General features: G+C 40.8%; 2 protein-coding genes across 3 annotated transcripts in view; one reads left to right on the forward strand and one right to left on the reverse strand.

Annotated features, from left to right (window-relative positions):
• astn2 (astrotactin 2) overlaps positions 1–17,484 on the forward strand; it is a 382,265-nt gene that overhangs the window by 300,421 nt on the left and 64,360 nt on the right. For both annotated transcript variants that reach the window (XM_084745505.1, XM_084745506.1), the window contains exons 15-17: positions 602–706; positions 1,740–1,919; positions 15,890–16,212. In XM_084745505.1, coding sequence (XP_084601631.1) covers positions 602–706; positions 1,740–1,919; positions 15,890–16,212 — 608 coding nt within the window. The remainder of the gene's footprint in view (positions 1–601; positions 707–1,739; positions 1,920–15,889; positions 16,213–17,484) is intronic.
• Positions 7,131–10,699, reverse strand: trim32 (tripartite motif containing 32). The gene is made up of 2 exons (XM_084745507.1): positions 10,557–10,699; positions 7,131–9,435 (listed from the first exon to the last, which is right to left on the reverse strand). The coding sequence occupies exon 2, from the start codon at positions 9,421–9,423 to the stop codon at positions 7,372–7,374; it is 2,052 nt and encodes a 683-aa protein (XP_084601633.1). The 5' UTR covers positions 9,424–9,435; positions 10,557–10,699; the 3' UTR covers positions 7,131–7,371.

Consider the following 17,484-nt stretch of genomic DNA (forward strand, 5'->3'; position numbering starts at 1 on the left):
AGCTAAATTGGCATTCGGTCCACATTGACCCCGGAGATTTTTACTTGGGTTCTGCTTTCACCAGGATTGGACACGCACGCACACACACACACACACAGACACGCGCATAGAAACTAAATTGCCCTTTTTCAACGTGCATGAACGTCTCAGGTGGAAAACGCTTTTCCAGAGGCGAAGGATCAAGGTTCCCGTAAGCATTTTTTTTTCTCTTCTTTCCCTTTGCTCTTCACTTTCGTGGCTTTAGTTCTAAACTGGTGTGAAAGTTTGGTAATTGAATTGCAGAGAAAGGCGAGATTGCTCCCACTTCTAATGTCAGCAATCCAATTGGAGTTCAGGTTGCACTATATATCTGCCATTGATCCACAAGCAGCTGGGATATGGGCTGTGATAACAAATGATGTTAAGGCTATAATGGATAACAATAGATCTGCAATAAACTCTTCAAATGAAATGATGGATTTTATTTATCTATTCATTTATTTTGATTTTCAGCTGCTCTTTATGAATCTGAGCTTTGTAATTTGTTTTAAATTGATGCATTTGCTGTCTTTCCTACTTCTTTCTTAATTTGTCTCCTTCCCTTTTTTTCTGGCTTTCTTAGGGGATGCTCAGTTCAGTGAGGCAGTGGGCTATCCCATGGTGCAACAGTGGAGAGTGCGCAGCAATCTGTACAAAGTCAAACTCAGCTCCATCACCTTATCTACAGGTCAGTGTCTGAAATATCTGACCCCGTGTTTTTCTTCTTAAAGGGATAGTTTGGGTTGTGGGATTGTATGGGGCATTAAGTAGTACCGATACACAGCCCTAGAATGAGGAGTACTACCATGGAAGCTAAGCAATACCCTGCTGTCGACGGGGTCAGTAGCAACACATATTTTAGCCACTGAAAAAAAGCCCACCTAAGAAAATCAATATTAGTTTAAGTGAACGCTTTATTCAGAATATTTTCACCATTTTAACAACAGGGGATCCGCCGTTATATTAGACAAATAATGCTCTCTCCAAACCAACCAATCTCCATTGGCAAAATCAGTAATTTTACCTGGCAGAACATGGGAGTTCCTGCACTACCACAGCCTCAATATGTTACTTTGTTTGTGTGATTATGTGACTTTAATGAATCCGAGCTTACCTTTTACAACACAATAACACAAACAAACGAACTGATCGAGGCAGCAGTAGACCAGCAACTGTCACGTTTTGCGAGGTAAAATTACGGATTTTGTCTTGCTCAATAAAAAGCAGTCTGATGGCAAAGTAAAGTGATTAAAATATTCTAAATAAAGCACACGCTTTTTTGGTGGCTAAAAAATATGATGCTACTGACCCTGTACACAGCGGTACATTGCTTATCTTCCTACACTGGTACTCCTACTATCCATTATATCTACTATCTACTGGAGGTAATACACTGAGTATCACAGGTACCTCATACAACTCCACTAAAAATAATGCAAACTATCCTTTAAACATCACAAAGCACCTCACACATTAATCTAAGTCTGGCCAGTGCCCATGGTAATAATCTAGTTTCCCTCACTGTCTTCTATACAGCTTTTATGTATATTCTGCATGTTATCATTCTGTATCTTTATTTATGTATCTGCCTGTGCCCTTGATAAAATTTGGCAGTAATTGCACATTTATAACACCTTAATAAAACCTTAATATCCAGCCCATCCTTCCCAGCCTTCGGCATACAAAATCACCGTTCTTCCATCTCCTTCCTGACCCGGCAGGCTTCTCTAAGGTGCTGAAGACGCTGTCGGCAGAGAGCACGCGTGAGGAGCTGCTGGCTTTTCTCCAGCAGTACGGCAGCCACTACGTGTCTGAGGCTCTGTACGGCTCGGAGCTCAGCTGCAGCATCTACTTCCCCAGCAAGAAGGCGCAGCAGCAGCTCTGGCTGCAGTATCAGAAAGGTGAGCGTGCTGACAGACAGGGAGGAAACAAGGCCAAAAAGGCTGATATCCAGAGGGACGAATGGAGATGCCATCCTCAGATATTGATTTTTTTTAAGAGGGAAAATCTGTCGGGGGCAGACAGATTTATGTAACGTATCATTTTAAATTTTAACAAGTGTATGTGAAGAAAAGCAGGCCATGTTTTGAGAAAGGGTACAATAGTACAATAGTGGTAACTTGTAACCTTCAAATGTAACCAGGACAACATAACCTTTTCTAAAGCAAAGCAATATTTACTATCATTTAACAGGAGGTGGGGGGTTCTACTTTGTCTGACTACAAACTAAACTGGGTTATGTTTAAAGATGTCACACTTCCTTAATTCGCCTCCTGGTTAAAACGCAGTATAAGCTGCATAAATTGAATTAAACTGCAGTGTGACTTTGCAGCATCCCATAAGTATCTTGCAGCACTGCTCCATTTAAATTGAGTTTTTAAATCCTGTTTATCCAAACAAAAAGGCTGATTGATCGGCACCTGGATTTCATAATAAATATTTTAAATGTGCTCACATTGTAGGAAAAAAAAACAGATTTGAAGTCAAGGAAGGTCATGATTGATCCCCCTTATAACAAATCTGTTTTCAGTGCCACCATGCTTTATTGCAGGAAGAGGTTTCAGATTTAATTTCAACAAAACACTGCAGTAGTTGGTTATAATGAGGAGTATTCCTCTAGCCTGTAACACATCTGTAAAATCACCTGATCAAATGTTTGACTGGAATGAAAATGTGCATATTCCTCATGACACAACGTAAAAATAAAAAGTACAAATACAAGGAAAAGTCCTGCATTCAAAACCTTATGGACTGAATTTAATTTAAAGTATGAAAAACTACTGTATTAATATTACTGCTGCATTATGTTGCATTTTACTGCTGGAGATGTTTAAGGTTGAGATGATTTTTAACTACTTCATGTTCCGTAAGATCAGAATATGTTTGCAGCCGTCCTGCGTCCATATCTCTGAAAAGTCAACTTTTCGTGAGCTGAGAAAAATTCTGTTTTCAGCTTCGTGACAGTTCATTTTCCAGCTAATCCAAGAGGGTTTTAAAGAGTTTATCCAGCTTTAAAATGTGGGAGAATTTTCTCAGCCCATTGAGGAACACTTCATCCTTCAGTTTATCACAAGCATTCACATTTACCGACAAACTGTTATCTGAAAAGCAGCTAGTAACTAAAGAAGAAATACTCAACCAAAGTGCAAATACTTCAATTAAGTACTGCACTTGAGCGGGTGTACTTCCTGCTAACTTTCCACCAATGGTATACTTCAACTAGTGAGTATGTTTACTGATGTACAACTTTACCTATCTCCACTTTTGTGTTTTACCTCTACTCCACTACATTTCAAAGTATATTGTACTTTGTACTTTTATTTGCAAGTACTTTGCAGCTAACATACATCATATGATTGGCTTAAAAAGACGTTGTTACAGAAACTACCCAGTTATCCTGGGTATGTAAAATCAGATGCATCAACCAACTATAAAATGACATTTAATATTAATCAAATAATATAATAAATATATAATAATTACACTGAGCATCGTACAAAACAAGTAGTCTTATTTTTGATATTTTAAGTACTGAGAGCTGATTTTGAATGCAGGACTTTTATGTTCATACTGTTGTATTTTCACTTTTACTGAAGGATCTGAATACTTCAAGACATGACACATCTATTACTAACCTACACTATTGCACACCTACAGCATAAATCAAAATGTTTACATGGAACTCTGTTAACCTTTTTTCGTGAGAGCCATAATAATGTGAATATTAATTTCACATCAATATGGCTGCTGTGAAAAAGGTCTGCGATGCTGAAAGAGGTTTGCTTTTACTACGTAAGTGTCTCATATAACACTGAAAACATCCGATAAAAGCAAACACAAACGTTAGAGTAGTGTGAAAAAAATCTGCTCCGGATATTGTTTCATAAATGTTTATTGCACTCAGATAATCAACAATACAAACATGGATTTGACTACACAGAGATGTCTGAAATGTGTTCAACACATTGTAAAATTCACAGCCTGTAAAGGAGGAAAAACACCTTAAACACATGGGAGTCTGGTGCACGGATATATTGCGGTATTACGACCCAGTAGTGTAAATTAATAAACTCTGAAGAAGTATGCAAGGAAATCACTTCTTTCCATTGACACATTATAAAGAAAACAGGTGATTCAGGTGAGACACTCTGATGTTCAGCACACTGACACAAGGACACTTGATTTTTCTAGCATTTTATGCATTTTTTTTCTGTCACTGTTTTAAGTTTGAATACTCTCTAGTAATGACTACTTCTAGTGACCACTTGAATAAAGTGTAAGCATAAAAAAAAAAACAGATTTGATGGCAAGGTTGACATGCAGCTGAATCTCGACTTAAAATCATCACGTAAAATAAAAAAAAACAACAACACAAGGATATGACTGTGACAGATATCACCTGATACTTAAATTCAGTTTTGTTTTTTTTCTCCTTATCACTTTGCTCATGTAGAAATATTAAAAACACGTATTGTTTATGATACGGTTCAATTCTCAGATATGTATATTTGTATGTTGCTGTTTAATAGGGCTCCAGGTGCAGAGTTAAGGTCAGCTTTGTGAAATTATTTATCTTTAAGGCTGAAACTGAGTCAGTACCTGGACTGGAAGATACGTATGGCCTCAGAGCAGGCATAATTGCTATTTACGACTTCATAGACATAGAATATGTTACATACAATATTGATGGGCGGGTTTCAATGATTAACTTGATTCCCCATATTTAGGCCACAAAATATTTTTGATTAAAGGTGTCTTTAATTGTTATTTTACCTGAAAGCATCATCTTTCTAATGCTTCACATGGACTCAAAAATCCAGTAGATCTACATGATGAAATAATGAATACATGCGGATACAGACGACTTTAATGTTGACTAACACTAGCACCAACTAGCAAAACACCATATATGGCTGTTGTCTTTACCATACCTACCAACACTAGTCAACTCAGGCCACAAGTTGTCTAGTGTTGAATAAAAACCTGAGGGAGACATAACAACAAGGAACCAAGATCCCAGTGTAACAAACAAAGCCAGGTATGGTGTGTGATGCTGGAGTTTTCACTCATCATTATCCGAGCAGTGCTATTCTGAACACTCTGCTTCTGATCCCTACAAAGACTGTGTCACCACAAGCCGGGCGCGAGGAAACCGTAGCACGGAACAAGTTCAGTGGAGAAGATGTGAGATTTGAACAAAGTTTGTAAACATTATTCAAGGTGTAGATGTCTGCTGCGGTCTGGATGCTGGTGCTATTTAGTATTGGCTATACGGGCATAGCACCGAAAAGTGGCTCGTAGGTGACTGCGTGGTGCAGGGAATAAAAAGTACAGAGCCTTGAAATTTTAAGGGCCAAGTTGCAAAGGTTGTTCGAGACCTCAGAACATTGCTACTCTGCTCGCAATGGACCCGGCTCTGTCTTAGACAGTTACCTAAACCTGCCCCCTAGTGACGCAAGTGAGGCTGTGGCTGGGACGTCACTAGGAGAAGGCTGAGGGAGAAAGAGAGAATAGGGTTTGTTGATCAGACTGTATATGTCCTTTAAAGAGATACTTTGGAATATGTGATGTAGGGGTGTATGAGTGTATCAGTGTATTACACACAGCAGATGTCGATCGGCATGCCCCCCGTTAGGAGAAGGAGAGAGGGGCACCAGTGCTGAGGCAATGATCTGCTGTGGATGGGGGCAGCAACAAAAGGTATTTAAAAAGGTATTTTAGCCACCTACAAAAGTGTGTGCTATGTTTAGAATATTTTCACTGCTTCACTTCGCTGTCAGACAGACTTTTCTGATATCACTCTCCTCAAACCAACCACTCTATAGGAAAAGTAATTTAACCTTGCAGAATAAAGGAGTTGCTGGACTACTGCTGCCTTGATTGAGTTTGTGTTATTGTGTGACTTTGGTGTTTTAAGGGATAGTTCACCAGACTCACACAATAACACAGACAAACAAACAGATCAAGGCAACATTAGTGCAGCAATGCCATTGCTCTGCAAGGTAAAATTACTGGTTTTGCCAGTTTGATTGGCATGGAGAAAGCGATATCTGGCTTATGTAACAGCAGTTTCCTGTCAGAAAAGGCTGTCTGACCACAAAGTAAAGCAGTGAAAATATTCTAAACAGAGTACACTTAAACTGATATTGATGGACTTTTATAATGTGGCTAAAATGCCTTTTGTTGCTGACCCTGTACACAGCGCCCCTCTCTGCTTTTGCTAACCGGCATGTACTATAGGTAACACACTGACCATCAATAAGAACCCTACATCAAATAATCCAAACTATCCCTTTAAGCTGTTGCTGCTTCAAAATGTTACAACTGGTTACTCAGGTTTTGGCTGATATACACGGGCTAGTAGCTAGGCAGTATTAAAAGTACTTGAAAAAAATTACAATAAAGATAATGTGGTCTACAAATTAAACATCAGTAACCCTAATTCTGATTGCATTAACTCATTTACCTTCAAAGAAGCTTTGACAAAAATAAAGTCAACATATAAGTTTTTTTTTTGCTATTAAAGACCTACACAAGAGATATAAACCCCCAGAACCATTGCGCTCCTTCTTGTAGGTAACTTAATATTCTACACTTAATGTTCCCTGAATGTTACTGAATGCAATTTGATGAATGCTGATACTTGGTTACTTACTGTTTTGCCATTTGCTTACTGCACAGTAAACTTTAAAGCTGCCAGCTGCATTCAGCAACATCAATCTTAGTCTGTGCTACTAAAACCTAACACGATAGGAAACAGTGTCGTGTCAATAATAAAGTGCTTCACAGGCCAAAAGCCTCGGTATGCTTTATTTCATATGTAAATACATGTTCATTTTCAGCTCTTCCTCCTCTCGCTTTTCTTCCGCAAAGCTGAGCCAAATCAGTGAAAGCCATGCGTCACACACAGTCAGGCTGAATGTTGGATAAAGCAGTCAATAATAGAGGAAGGAAAATCATCTCTACTTTGTGCCTGCATTAGCTTTGACATCAGTGGCTTCTTTCACTTATTTTAATGCGACAACTTGTGCCAGTATTCTTTGATGTGAAAATGTTGCAATATTTTAGTTTTAGTTGTGAACTCTTACAATAAACAGGTGAGAGGCAGCTGATTAAGTATCTGATTTTTAATTTGAGGTATTAAAATAAATTCCAGTAGGGTTTAAACTGAACCAAACAGGCTAAAACATTCTTTCATTAACCCAAGGAAAGCTGGAGTGAGAATTGTTTGGACCACAGCCAAACTAAAGTGACAGATAACAGTGTGTTTCTACCTTTTTTCAAACTTCCATACACACCTTCCAACACATACCTATTAAACCTTTCAATGCTCATGTGGACTGGATTGTTCCTCTAGGAAGTGGAGGAGTGCCTCCTCTGGATGTATGTGTAGACTTTCACACAGTGGTCCCAGCAGTCCAGCACTAGTAGTTGTCCTTTCTGGGTGGTGGCCACTCCCACAGGGCAGGTCAGCCCCTCCTGGATGAGAATTTTGAATCCACCCTCTTTGGGAAACTGGAGGATTTCTTTCCTGCCGCTGTCCGTTACCAGCAAATCCCCGTTGGCGTCCACACACATGCCGGTGATACAGCGGAAGTCCTCTGTCTCTGAGAAGAAATGGCTGAGCTGCTTGCCCAGCTGGCCATCGGTATCCACTGAGCCAATAGAGAAGCCGCCCTCCAGGTGGGGCTCATTGTGGCGTTTCTCAAAGTTCAGGGCCAGGCCTTGGGTGAAATAGACTGTTCCAGCCGCATCACAAGTCACAAACTTTGGCCGCACAGCAGAGCACAGTCGGTTGTAACTGACCACACCAACGTTGCGGTCCACTGCTAGACACCACAGCTTGCCGCCTTCCACATCTGACACTACAAACTGACCTGATGGCATGGCAGTAATGCCCCAGGGTTTAATCAGCTGGTTCTTATGGCAGGCCACGCAGTGTCCGTCCATCGTGTAGACTTTAACCGAGTTATCGTAGTTGTCAGTGACACCAATCAGGCCTTGAGGGGTGACAGCGATGGATAAGGGAATGAGGTTAGGCAGATCGGCCCCAAGAAAGCTCAGGACAAAGTTGTCGATGCTGCTGGCGTTACGGCGAATTTCACGTTGGAAACCTTTGCGGTTAAAGATCTGGATGCGGTAGTTGCCACGGTCAGCCACCAGAACCTCACCTTGTGGTGTTACACAGATGCTGACGGGTAAATTGAACATGCCAGGTAGAGTCCCCTTGCAGCCCATCTTCTTCACAAACTGGCAGACTGGCAGGGCTGCACTTGCCCCAGCTCCTCCGGGTGATCCCCCACCTGCATCCATGGACTTTGACTTAAAGCTGCTTGGTGAGCCACATACCGCCTCCTCTACAGCTGCAACCATGTCAACATCTCGGTAAAGATCCACTGGAGCTCCCGCTGCGCCACCTGTACCCCCTACTGCCCCAGCTACACTCTCTATGTCCCCCTCAAGTGCAATCTCCAACTCCTCATCATCTGTATTGACAGTATACGTGTTTGTAGTCATGTGGCCCACTTCTACAGGTTTGGAGTGCTCTGCTCTGACCAGCTCTGGCTCTTGCAGCCGAATCATGGTGGGCAAACTGCTCCTCAGATCCAGCTCTTCATCATCACTGCCTCCACCATCATCCTTTAGCAAAGCAATATCGCTCTGCCTCACCAGCATTGTCAAATAATCGCAGCGTGAAACCACTTTTACCTCTGCAATGTTGAGGAGATACGTCTGCTCCTCCAGGACCTGACCGTTTAGCTTTTCCACTTCTGCCATGGATGCTGTGAATGTCCTTCGAGACCTCTTGAGCTCCTCTTGAAGTCGTAGCTCAGATGTTGTATAGTCCTGCTGCACTGCCTGGTATTTTATTCTCAAGGACTTGTTTATGTTCTCAATAGCTGCCTTTTTCTTCTGAATTTGGCCCATAACATCACGCAGAGCATTCAGCTTCCCACCCAGTTCTTTACGTCGCTGTTCAGCAGCCACTCTGATTGGCTGAACTGAATGGCCTTGTTGCAGGTGGCCCTCCCCTTTACAGAGCTCACAGAGGACTGTGGCACAGTCATGGCAGTACTGTCGTGGTAGCCGGTTGCAGCAGGACTTGCACATTAGGGCAGCAGCAGCAGCACTGCAGGATATAGTACAATCTAAGATCTTGAGCACAGTGAGATTATCAGCCAGCTGGGAGATGCTGCTCATACGAGAGACCTTGCTACAGAAGGGGCAGCGCACACCGTTGATGGTATTGGCTAACAGCTTCTCCAGACACTGCCGGCACACTGTGTGACCACACTGCAGGAGTTTGGGTCTCATTTGGTCCTGGTTGTAGGTCTCCAGACAGATGGGGCATTCAAGAACCTCTCTCATGAGATCTGGGTCCAGGGGGGGACATGCTGCCGCCATTATGGTCCCTTCCTTGTGTGAGAAGAAAAAAAAAAATGTAGTTATGTTTTGTAACATTTTTCCATTCTGTGAGAAATTCTACTTAGAGTAGAATATAAAGTCATTAAGTCAATTGAGGAAATAACTGAGTGTATCATGGTCAGTTTGTGATGCCTCAGTTTTGTATTATAGTAGTTTTAGTATTTTGTAGCAGGCCATTTTGCAATAGAACTTAACATCAAATGTAAATACATATGTTGCCAGTTCAAACTTATAAGTAAGGCAAGATAACAATAAATGGTTGAGTTTAAGAACATTTGTCCACATATGTTTATTAGCTAAAACCTAAAACATGGTAACAGGATAAAAGACACATTTGAATTCAACTCTTAAACCAATTTAGACCATTACAATTTAGACCATTACTGATGCACTGTGACTGATTGACAATAATTCATGCAGTACACTGACACAATCTAATAGGCTAGTTTGAAGGCTATTTGCTAGGCAAATTAATAAGTAAGTGGCCACCTAAAACTAGCAAGTTAGCTCGTCTCTGTTTCAAAGCAACTTGCTGTCGCAGTGTAACGTTAGCTGACATAAACATGAGGCGAAAATTACTTAGTGGGAGGACAGTTAGCCGGTTGTTGCCAGTGAATAGTCTCCTTGTTAACGTTCGTTAACAGCATGCAAAGCTAACGTTAGTTATATCTGACTACATCCACTTGCTCGTAAAGAAAAGACGCAACCACACGAAGGCAATAATGAAAACGGCAGGTAAGCTAGCTAATTTACGAATTGTTGTTATTAAAGGGAGCTAATTGTTGTACTTGTTCCACGCAATGATGACAGGCAATGTGACAATGCAAGCTAACTAGGTTAACTATAGCTAACTGAAGGCACCACCGTGCTTTTGGTGCTTAAAAATAGACTGACCTCGAAGACCCGACTTACAAACGATATACATTTATAATTCCCTCATTTTAGACAAGTAAAGGCCTCTCGACAAAACAACAAACGTTAACGTCTGCTCCTTGACGAAAATGTCATTCAGCGTAACCACGGAGCTGATTTTTTATAAACGTGCATTCAAAAATAACATATACGGGTCGTCGTAATGTTTCTCTTTTTACATTTATGCTTTAAAACGTTACCTTTTCTTCAGTGTTAGCTGGTTGGAAGTACAGAGGTTGTGATGGGCGTGCTGTGTTTCTGCTACTGCAGCTGCTAGTCAGAAGACTGCAGTGTTGACGTGACGACGTTACGTACGCAGAGCCGGGGTGTTACGTAAGACGCACGGCCCTGAGTGTGACAGTTGTTTTGATTGGCTGCTGAGGGCACGCCAGGCTCCTGGTGATACATTCATGGTCCTGATGCAGTTCTTGATATATTTTTACTGATATTTTACTTCCGACATGAGCCGAATACTTCAAAGTGGGCTAATTTACTGTCTTTTATTTGTATTATTCCTAACATTCTCAAATACACACAGATCAAGAGGCTAAATAGTCGAATTTTACTGATTTTCATGCATAGTATGCCAACTCTAAATATTTCTTCCGACAATAATTCAATCAGTTTCACACTTATTAAATATAGTATAACTTGTAAAAATGACCTTTGTAGTATTCAGTAGGAAGACATTCCTGCACATCATTGATGTAGAATCAGAATTATATATATTTTTTATTTTTATATTTAATTAATTAATTTATTTATTTATTTTGCCAATTAGGTTTTCACAGGAATTAGCTGTGGTGTATTGATCCATAACAACAAACATAACACTAAAAAATATAAATAAAGCATAAATAGAAAATAGAAAATAGTCAATAATATACAAAAAATGTAAATTCATGCAAAATAAATACATGCAAAAGATGAACATTTTTGTGTAGAAGTTCAAAATATTTGACAAGGAATGAGGAGGTTTGCAGTATCAATTCAGAAAATATTAGTGTAGTGTAGCCGTCTATCCTTAAGGAATAACCTGGCACAGTAAGTTTAGTTAACTTGAGTGAACAAATAAACAGACATGTAACTGAGAAAATATCACAGAGGGAACCTTAACTACAGCCCACAGGCCACAACTCATGTTTGAAAGCATCCAGATGTGGAGACATGTTTCAGTTTTTGAACCTAAGCCAGTAATTCTAAAAAGAGGCCACTAGATGTCAGGATAAGTCTTCTAGAAGATGTCCATGCAACACCTCTGCACTCAAAGTGAATAAGAGTAAACATGACAGTTAGAAACTAACCTAACTAGGATAAAATAAACTGTCTGATTAAGCATAAACATGTTCTTTAAAAATACATTTTGATGTCTTTTCCTCAATCATTTAGCATATTTCAGAAATGTTGATGTATTTTGACCTGCTATTAACAGACTTTTGTATAGCAACTACTGCTCAAAAAACTGATACAACAAAGTATAACACTGCTGAATTAAAATGGTACTTTTTAGACAAGGTACATGTACATATTATTCGTATATATTTCTCTTGCCATACAAAAAACTTTGTAAAATTAATGAGCTACTGCAGATAACAAGGGTCCGTTAAATCAGATGTCTGTGGTACATGTAGCTATTTTAATAAAGCCAACAACAACAACCATATCTAACAACATCTGTATTAAATTGCTATGGAAGATATCTGACACCTTTGCTGTTGTTGCCTGGGCAACATAACCCTGGCCGGAGGGGATGTGTCCCTGATGAGTAATTATACTGCAAGCAGTCTACGAAGACATTTTAATTAACAACGGCAGTGCAAGATCAATGGCTAGGAAATGCTTACCATTTATCTCCTCACTACGTTTGATGACAGGCAAGTGTTGCGTACTGTAACTAAGCATTACATTTATTCCACACACAGGAAAAGAGATGTCATAGTTTATAAAAAGGCAAAATGATGGGCCACTCCTTTAACTGCACAAAAATACATGTGGTCCAGTTTAATTTGTCCTTGTGAAGGGTGTCGCCGCTGGACAAATGTCAGTGAAACTGTACATTGCTCAAACACAAATAAACAGACACTCAGACAAACTACTCTAGTGATCCCAGAGGGAAATTGCATGTTACAGTAGTTTGCTTACATTCTCAGAAAAAGATTTACAGTAAAGACAGTAAAAGAAGTTGTAAAAGTTCAAAAGTATATGGGAAACAAGACTGTGCAGTGTGGAAGAAGTATTTGGATCTCTTACTTAAGTAAAAGTGGCAACACCACAGTGCAGAAGTAAAAATCACCCATTTGAAATTTCACTTAAGTAGAAGTAACAAGTATTAGCATCATTTGCAGAATAGCCCATATTGGAATAACGTATATTATATTATTAGATGAGGATTATCAGGAGAAGATTATTCATTATTGTGTACATTACTTTAATGTTTCAGCTGGTAAATGTAGGGCTATATATATATATTATATATCTCACTTTGTATACTTGCTTGCGTTTTGCTCTTTGGGGATCAAAAATTGTAGTGGAGTTGAAGTATAAAGTAGCAGAAAATGGAAATACAAGTACCTAAAAATCGCCCTTTTTTAAGTCCTGCTCCTTTTAGCTTTATGCTTCACTGAAAACTGAGCAATTGGTACCTCAGTCAGCTTTTTTTTTTTCCTCTTACCAAGGTACCAAGTTTGGTCAAACTCTTACTGGAGAGAAGAGTAAAAAGGTTCTCTTGCACACTTGGACTGGGAGGGTGAGGCGAGCTGTTGCAAGCTCACTGCTAGATTCCACTAAATCCTAAACTCTAGTCCTTCAGTGTCGCTTGCTCTGACAATCAAGCTACCTTGGCAAAGATTGATTTTCTCCGTACTTGACAGTGCCAAACCTTTAATGAAATACATTTGCGTACATAGATGTAAACAGTTATAATCCGGGGTGAAATGAGGTAAAGGGGGTGAGGGTGAACACGACTGGCTGCCCACAGCCACACCGAGCTGCGGGGATTTATTGTGAGAGTTCCTTTTTCGACAGCTCTTTTCGGTGTCTGTGTTGTCTCAAGAAGTGCATGTAATTGGGCTCTTGGGCCACCCCTTGAGCCTGTTTACATACTGTTGCACATGAAGTTACCACCCACCCCTTCAACTGCCTGCCAGTGTCTCACAGACGCACACAGAGAGCAAACCACAAAGATGTACATAAAGAGATGTATGGGCAGACTCAGTTCTCCCTCACAGACAAACATGAACGGCAGGGTCACGGCTACAGCTGAGGACAGGAGTTTTTATAATATTTTATACATTTTATAAGCAGGATATCAAATATATATATATTTTTATATGAATATTTATATATATATATTGAGGATGTACCAACCCTAAAAACTCATGGTAAGATAATACCACGATAAAATGTACACAATTTGATATTTATTGGAAGAATTTAAATATTTTTTTCATGGTGATCTCCTGCAAACAATATTAGTTAGAACAGTATCTTTGAAAAAAAATCCTGACCTATGTTATGGATTTTTAGAGCTATTAAATGCCTCACCCATGTCAGCATGTGTTTGTGTTTGAGAAATTAATGGTTTGCAGTTAACAAGCCCCCATTTCGTGTCTTCGGTTTAACTTGTTTAAATAAGTGAAACTGCACAAGTAGATAGATTCAGACTTGTTTGTCTGTGTCTCACACTATTACGCATATTTGGGTTCATGCACTGTATGCTGCCTTTTTGCCACCGACAGTAGTTTGAGGGAGGTTTGAGTTCAATGTCATTAAAACTGTTAACAGGAAATAAGTCATTTAAAATATTAACCCTAATGGGTCCCAATTACCCCACCTTGAATAATGTCAAGGGCTTTTCCTGCTGCCTTACCCACTTCTTTCAGGTTTAAGGTTTCACTTGTTTTTTTCTTGGTCTGTGTGTGTGTGTGTGTGTGTATGTGTGTGCAGGGTGTAATACTGTATGCAGCGGTAATCTCATTGATCCAGATAAAAGGTAGCAGCATGCACAACTCCAAGTCTATCAGCTGTATGGATCTAAAGCATACAAAATAATCTGATAAACAGTTTGTCTTGTTTATTGCGGGCAAATAACACAAATGTGTTTCATTTCATCGTCCTTCCATGTGCCTCAGCACATAGAGTGGGGTTGTGTTATCCTAACTTAAACATTTGCACATCTTTTGTTTTGTTTTGTTTTAGTACATTTAATCTCATGCCTGCAAGGTGTTTTAATGTTTTTTGTCACATTTTGTGTCACTGACCGATGATGCATCACGTCTCAAAGTTACATCTAGGGCTGGGCGGTATACCGGTTCGTACCGAAAACCGGTCTTTATTTTCCTTATGATATGAATTTTTCATATACCGCCATACCGGTGAATAGCCCAAACAACGTCCGGAACGTGTGCGGCGGGAAAGTGTTTCAGCGGGGACCCATTTCACCACTGCACACCAACACCACAGGCGTGCTGGCTTGAGCGTGTGCAGTAGGGATGTTTCTGGTGACTAATTTCTCTGTTGATTAGATGCAAAATTTAATTTAGAATAGTCTCTAAGAAAACACAAGGCTGAATTTATTAATTTATAATGTTAAACGTTGTCCGAAAAAATACTGTGTGTATTAAGAGCCATTTGAAGACGTTAATCGCAGTCTACAATCGCCAAATCGTACTTGAAATGCCGCTGAAATGCGCGCTACTTCGCGCTGTGCAATACAAACCTTACACGCTTATGCTTCACCTTTTCAGACTGAATAAGGTCACAGTGTCTGCCGGTAAAGGACCCAGAGCTAACGTTAGCTGCTAGCCTGACACACAGTGTGGCTAACGTTAGCAGCTAATAGTAGCAGCAGCAGCAGCAGCTCCGCCTGCAGGTTTATGTCTGTGTATGTGCTTAATGTGGTCACGTTTCTCCAGTCGAGTGAAAATATATCAGCTTATTCTGTCACAGTCTACATTCATCTGTCCAATTTCGCTGATGTAAACATGTAAACAAACACTCGGTACCCAAGTAGCATTCTGTCCTGTTTCTACTGTACTCCTCGCCCGCTTCTGTCGCTGCCCCCTCTTTCCATGTGTTGTTTTGTCACTCAAAGAAGGAAATGATGAGAGACGATCCCAACCCCCCCCAAACTTCAGTGAGAACATCAAATAGTGGTAATTGACGCTCAGGAGAAGAAGCCAGTGACACCTCTCCGCCATCCCATTCATCCTTTGTCTACGAAAGCTGATGACAGTCAGGGATTAGTTGTTGTTTTTTCTTCTTTTCCTTGGCAGCGACTAAAAGTAAATCCAGATGTGGACGCTGTAAGTGACTGTGAACGTGCCTAGCTTCTCCAAATGAAGATTAATAAATTGTTTTGTGGAAATAAAGATGAGAGGAGATTATTTTTACAATTAAGAGAGGATATGTTGAAAGAAGAAATGGAAGTTTTCCTCCCTTTTTCTAAAACAACTGTAAATAATTATTGTTGTTAACTTTGTTTATTTCTCCTCCTACCCATACCCTCCCCTTCCCCTCCTGCCTACCCCTCCAGAGGCAACAGACCAGGGGGTTGGCGGAGGTGGGCGGCGTGAGCTGAAGTCGGTCCCCTTCATCAGCTACCTGTCGGCGCTGCAGAAGAGCCAGCTGTTGACTGACGACATGGTGAACGGCGTGGAGATCCGCTGCGAGGAGAAGGGCAGCTGTCCAGCTGGCTGCCACCTGTGCCATCACCAGGCCGTGATGGGAGGAGTGTCAGGGAAGGGCCGCAACGGTAACAGCAGGAGCGGAGAGCAGCCTTCCCCCATCCCTGTGCTGCTGGAAGTCAGCCGCGTGGTGCCCCTCTACAGCCTGGTCCAAGACAACGTCACCAAAGAGGTGAGAAAGCAGCGGGTGGGGGGAGGAAGTCTGTGTGTGTGTATTTGTGTGTGTGTGTGTGTGTGTGTGTGTGTGTGTGTGTGTGTGTGTGTGTGTGTGTGTGTGTGTGTGTGGGTATGACTGCGGCTATTTTTAGGGACATATTTCAGACTCAAGGCTAGTTAATTGGGGATAGCTGGTGCAGTTGGGGACAAAGCCATGTCCTGATTTGGAAAAAAAAAACGCTGATTTTTGGGTCAGTGGTTAAGGTTAGGGTTCGACAAGTCGAGGTTATGGGGTAAGTCTCCAGGAAATGGATGTAAGTCTATGTAATGTCACTAGGAATGACATAAGCAAAATAGGTGGGTGTGTTTGCCTGCTTGTGAGCACGTGCATGCGTGCGTAGAAGGAGAGGGAGAGGCTGAGAAAGTCACCGTGAACAAGAGGATGTCAGTAGGTAAAGTAAATCAGCTCCTGTGATGTGATGCATAAACATACCCACTGAAGCTGGAAGAAAAAAGCAAAAATAAGAAAAATATCCACAGCCAATAATAGACTTTTAGCAGTTTTTATACAGCTTATAATATCAAAAGTTCTTTTGAAGCAGGGGAATGAAAATCTACAAGCCTGGATTTCGTTTAAAGGTAGAATAGTTGCTTTTTCAGCTCAGTGCACCACACTAAACTCCTACATGAGTTTTACTAGGACATACTGACTGACTTTGTAAGACTCGTGTATCAATGCCTTCATCACCTGTGACGTGAAAATGATTCTCCGTACTTGACACAGTTAGATAAAGTAAAAGTGTGCGTCCTCCTGTAGTTAGAAACACAGCACCGCCGAGCTCCTCTCCCCAGCAGCCACCGTGCGGCGTTGCCTGCACTGCACGCCCCACGCGCCGTCAGACCGGGAATTAAGGGTTTATTTTGACCAAACTGGAGTCTGTGATTGTTGGAATAATGGAAAGCCGAACCGAGACATTTTTGATGAGTTTATTTCGTCCCCGTAACACTGTCAGACATGTATAATGACGATCAGTGGCAAACAAGTATACGTCACCTACTCTGTACGCTCGGTGGCACGATATGGCGAGGTGGCCTACAACGCATCAGCTGCACGATGTTTCTATCACTCTTCTTCGCTTCCATCACAGTTAGTTTTGTGGTTTGTGGGAGAATCAGAGCTGGAATTTGTTTACTAACCAGTCATTCCACCTTTTCTCATCAGTTCACCACCAGCGCATGTTGTCACCGGGATTTTCTTTGTGACAGCTAATATAAATATATTTATGAT

Source organism: Lutjanus erythropterus, chromosome 20, assembly GCF_056507025.1.
Source record: "Lutjanus erythropterus isolate fLutEry1 chromosome 20, fLutEry1.hap2, whole genome shotgun sequence".
Classification (NCBI taxonomy): Eukaryota; Metazoa; Chordata; class Actinopteri; order Lutjaniformes; family Lutjanidae; genus Lutjanus; species Lutjanus erythropterus.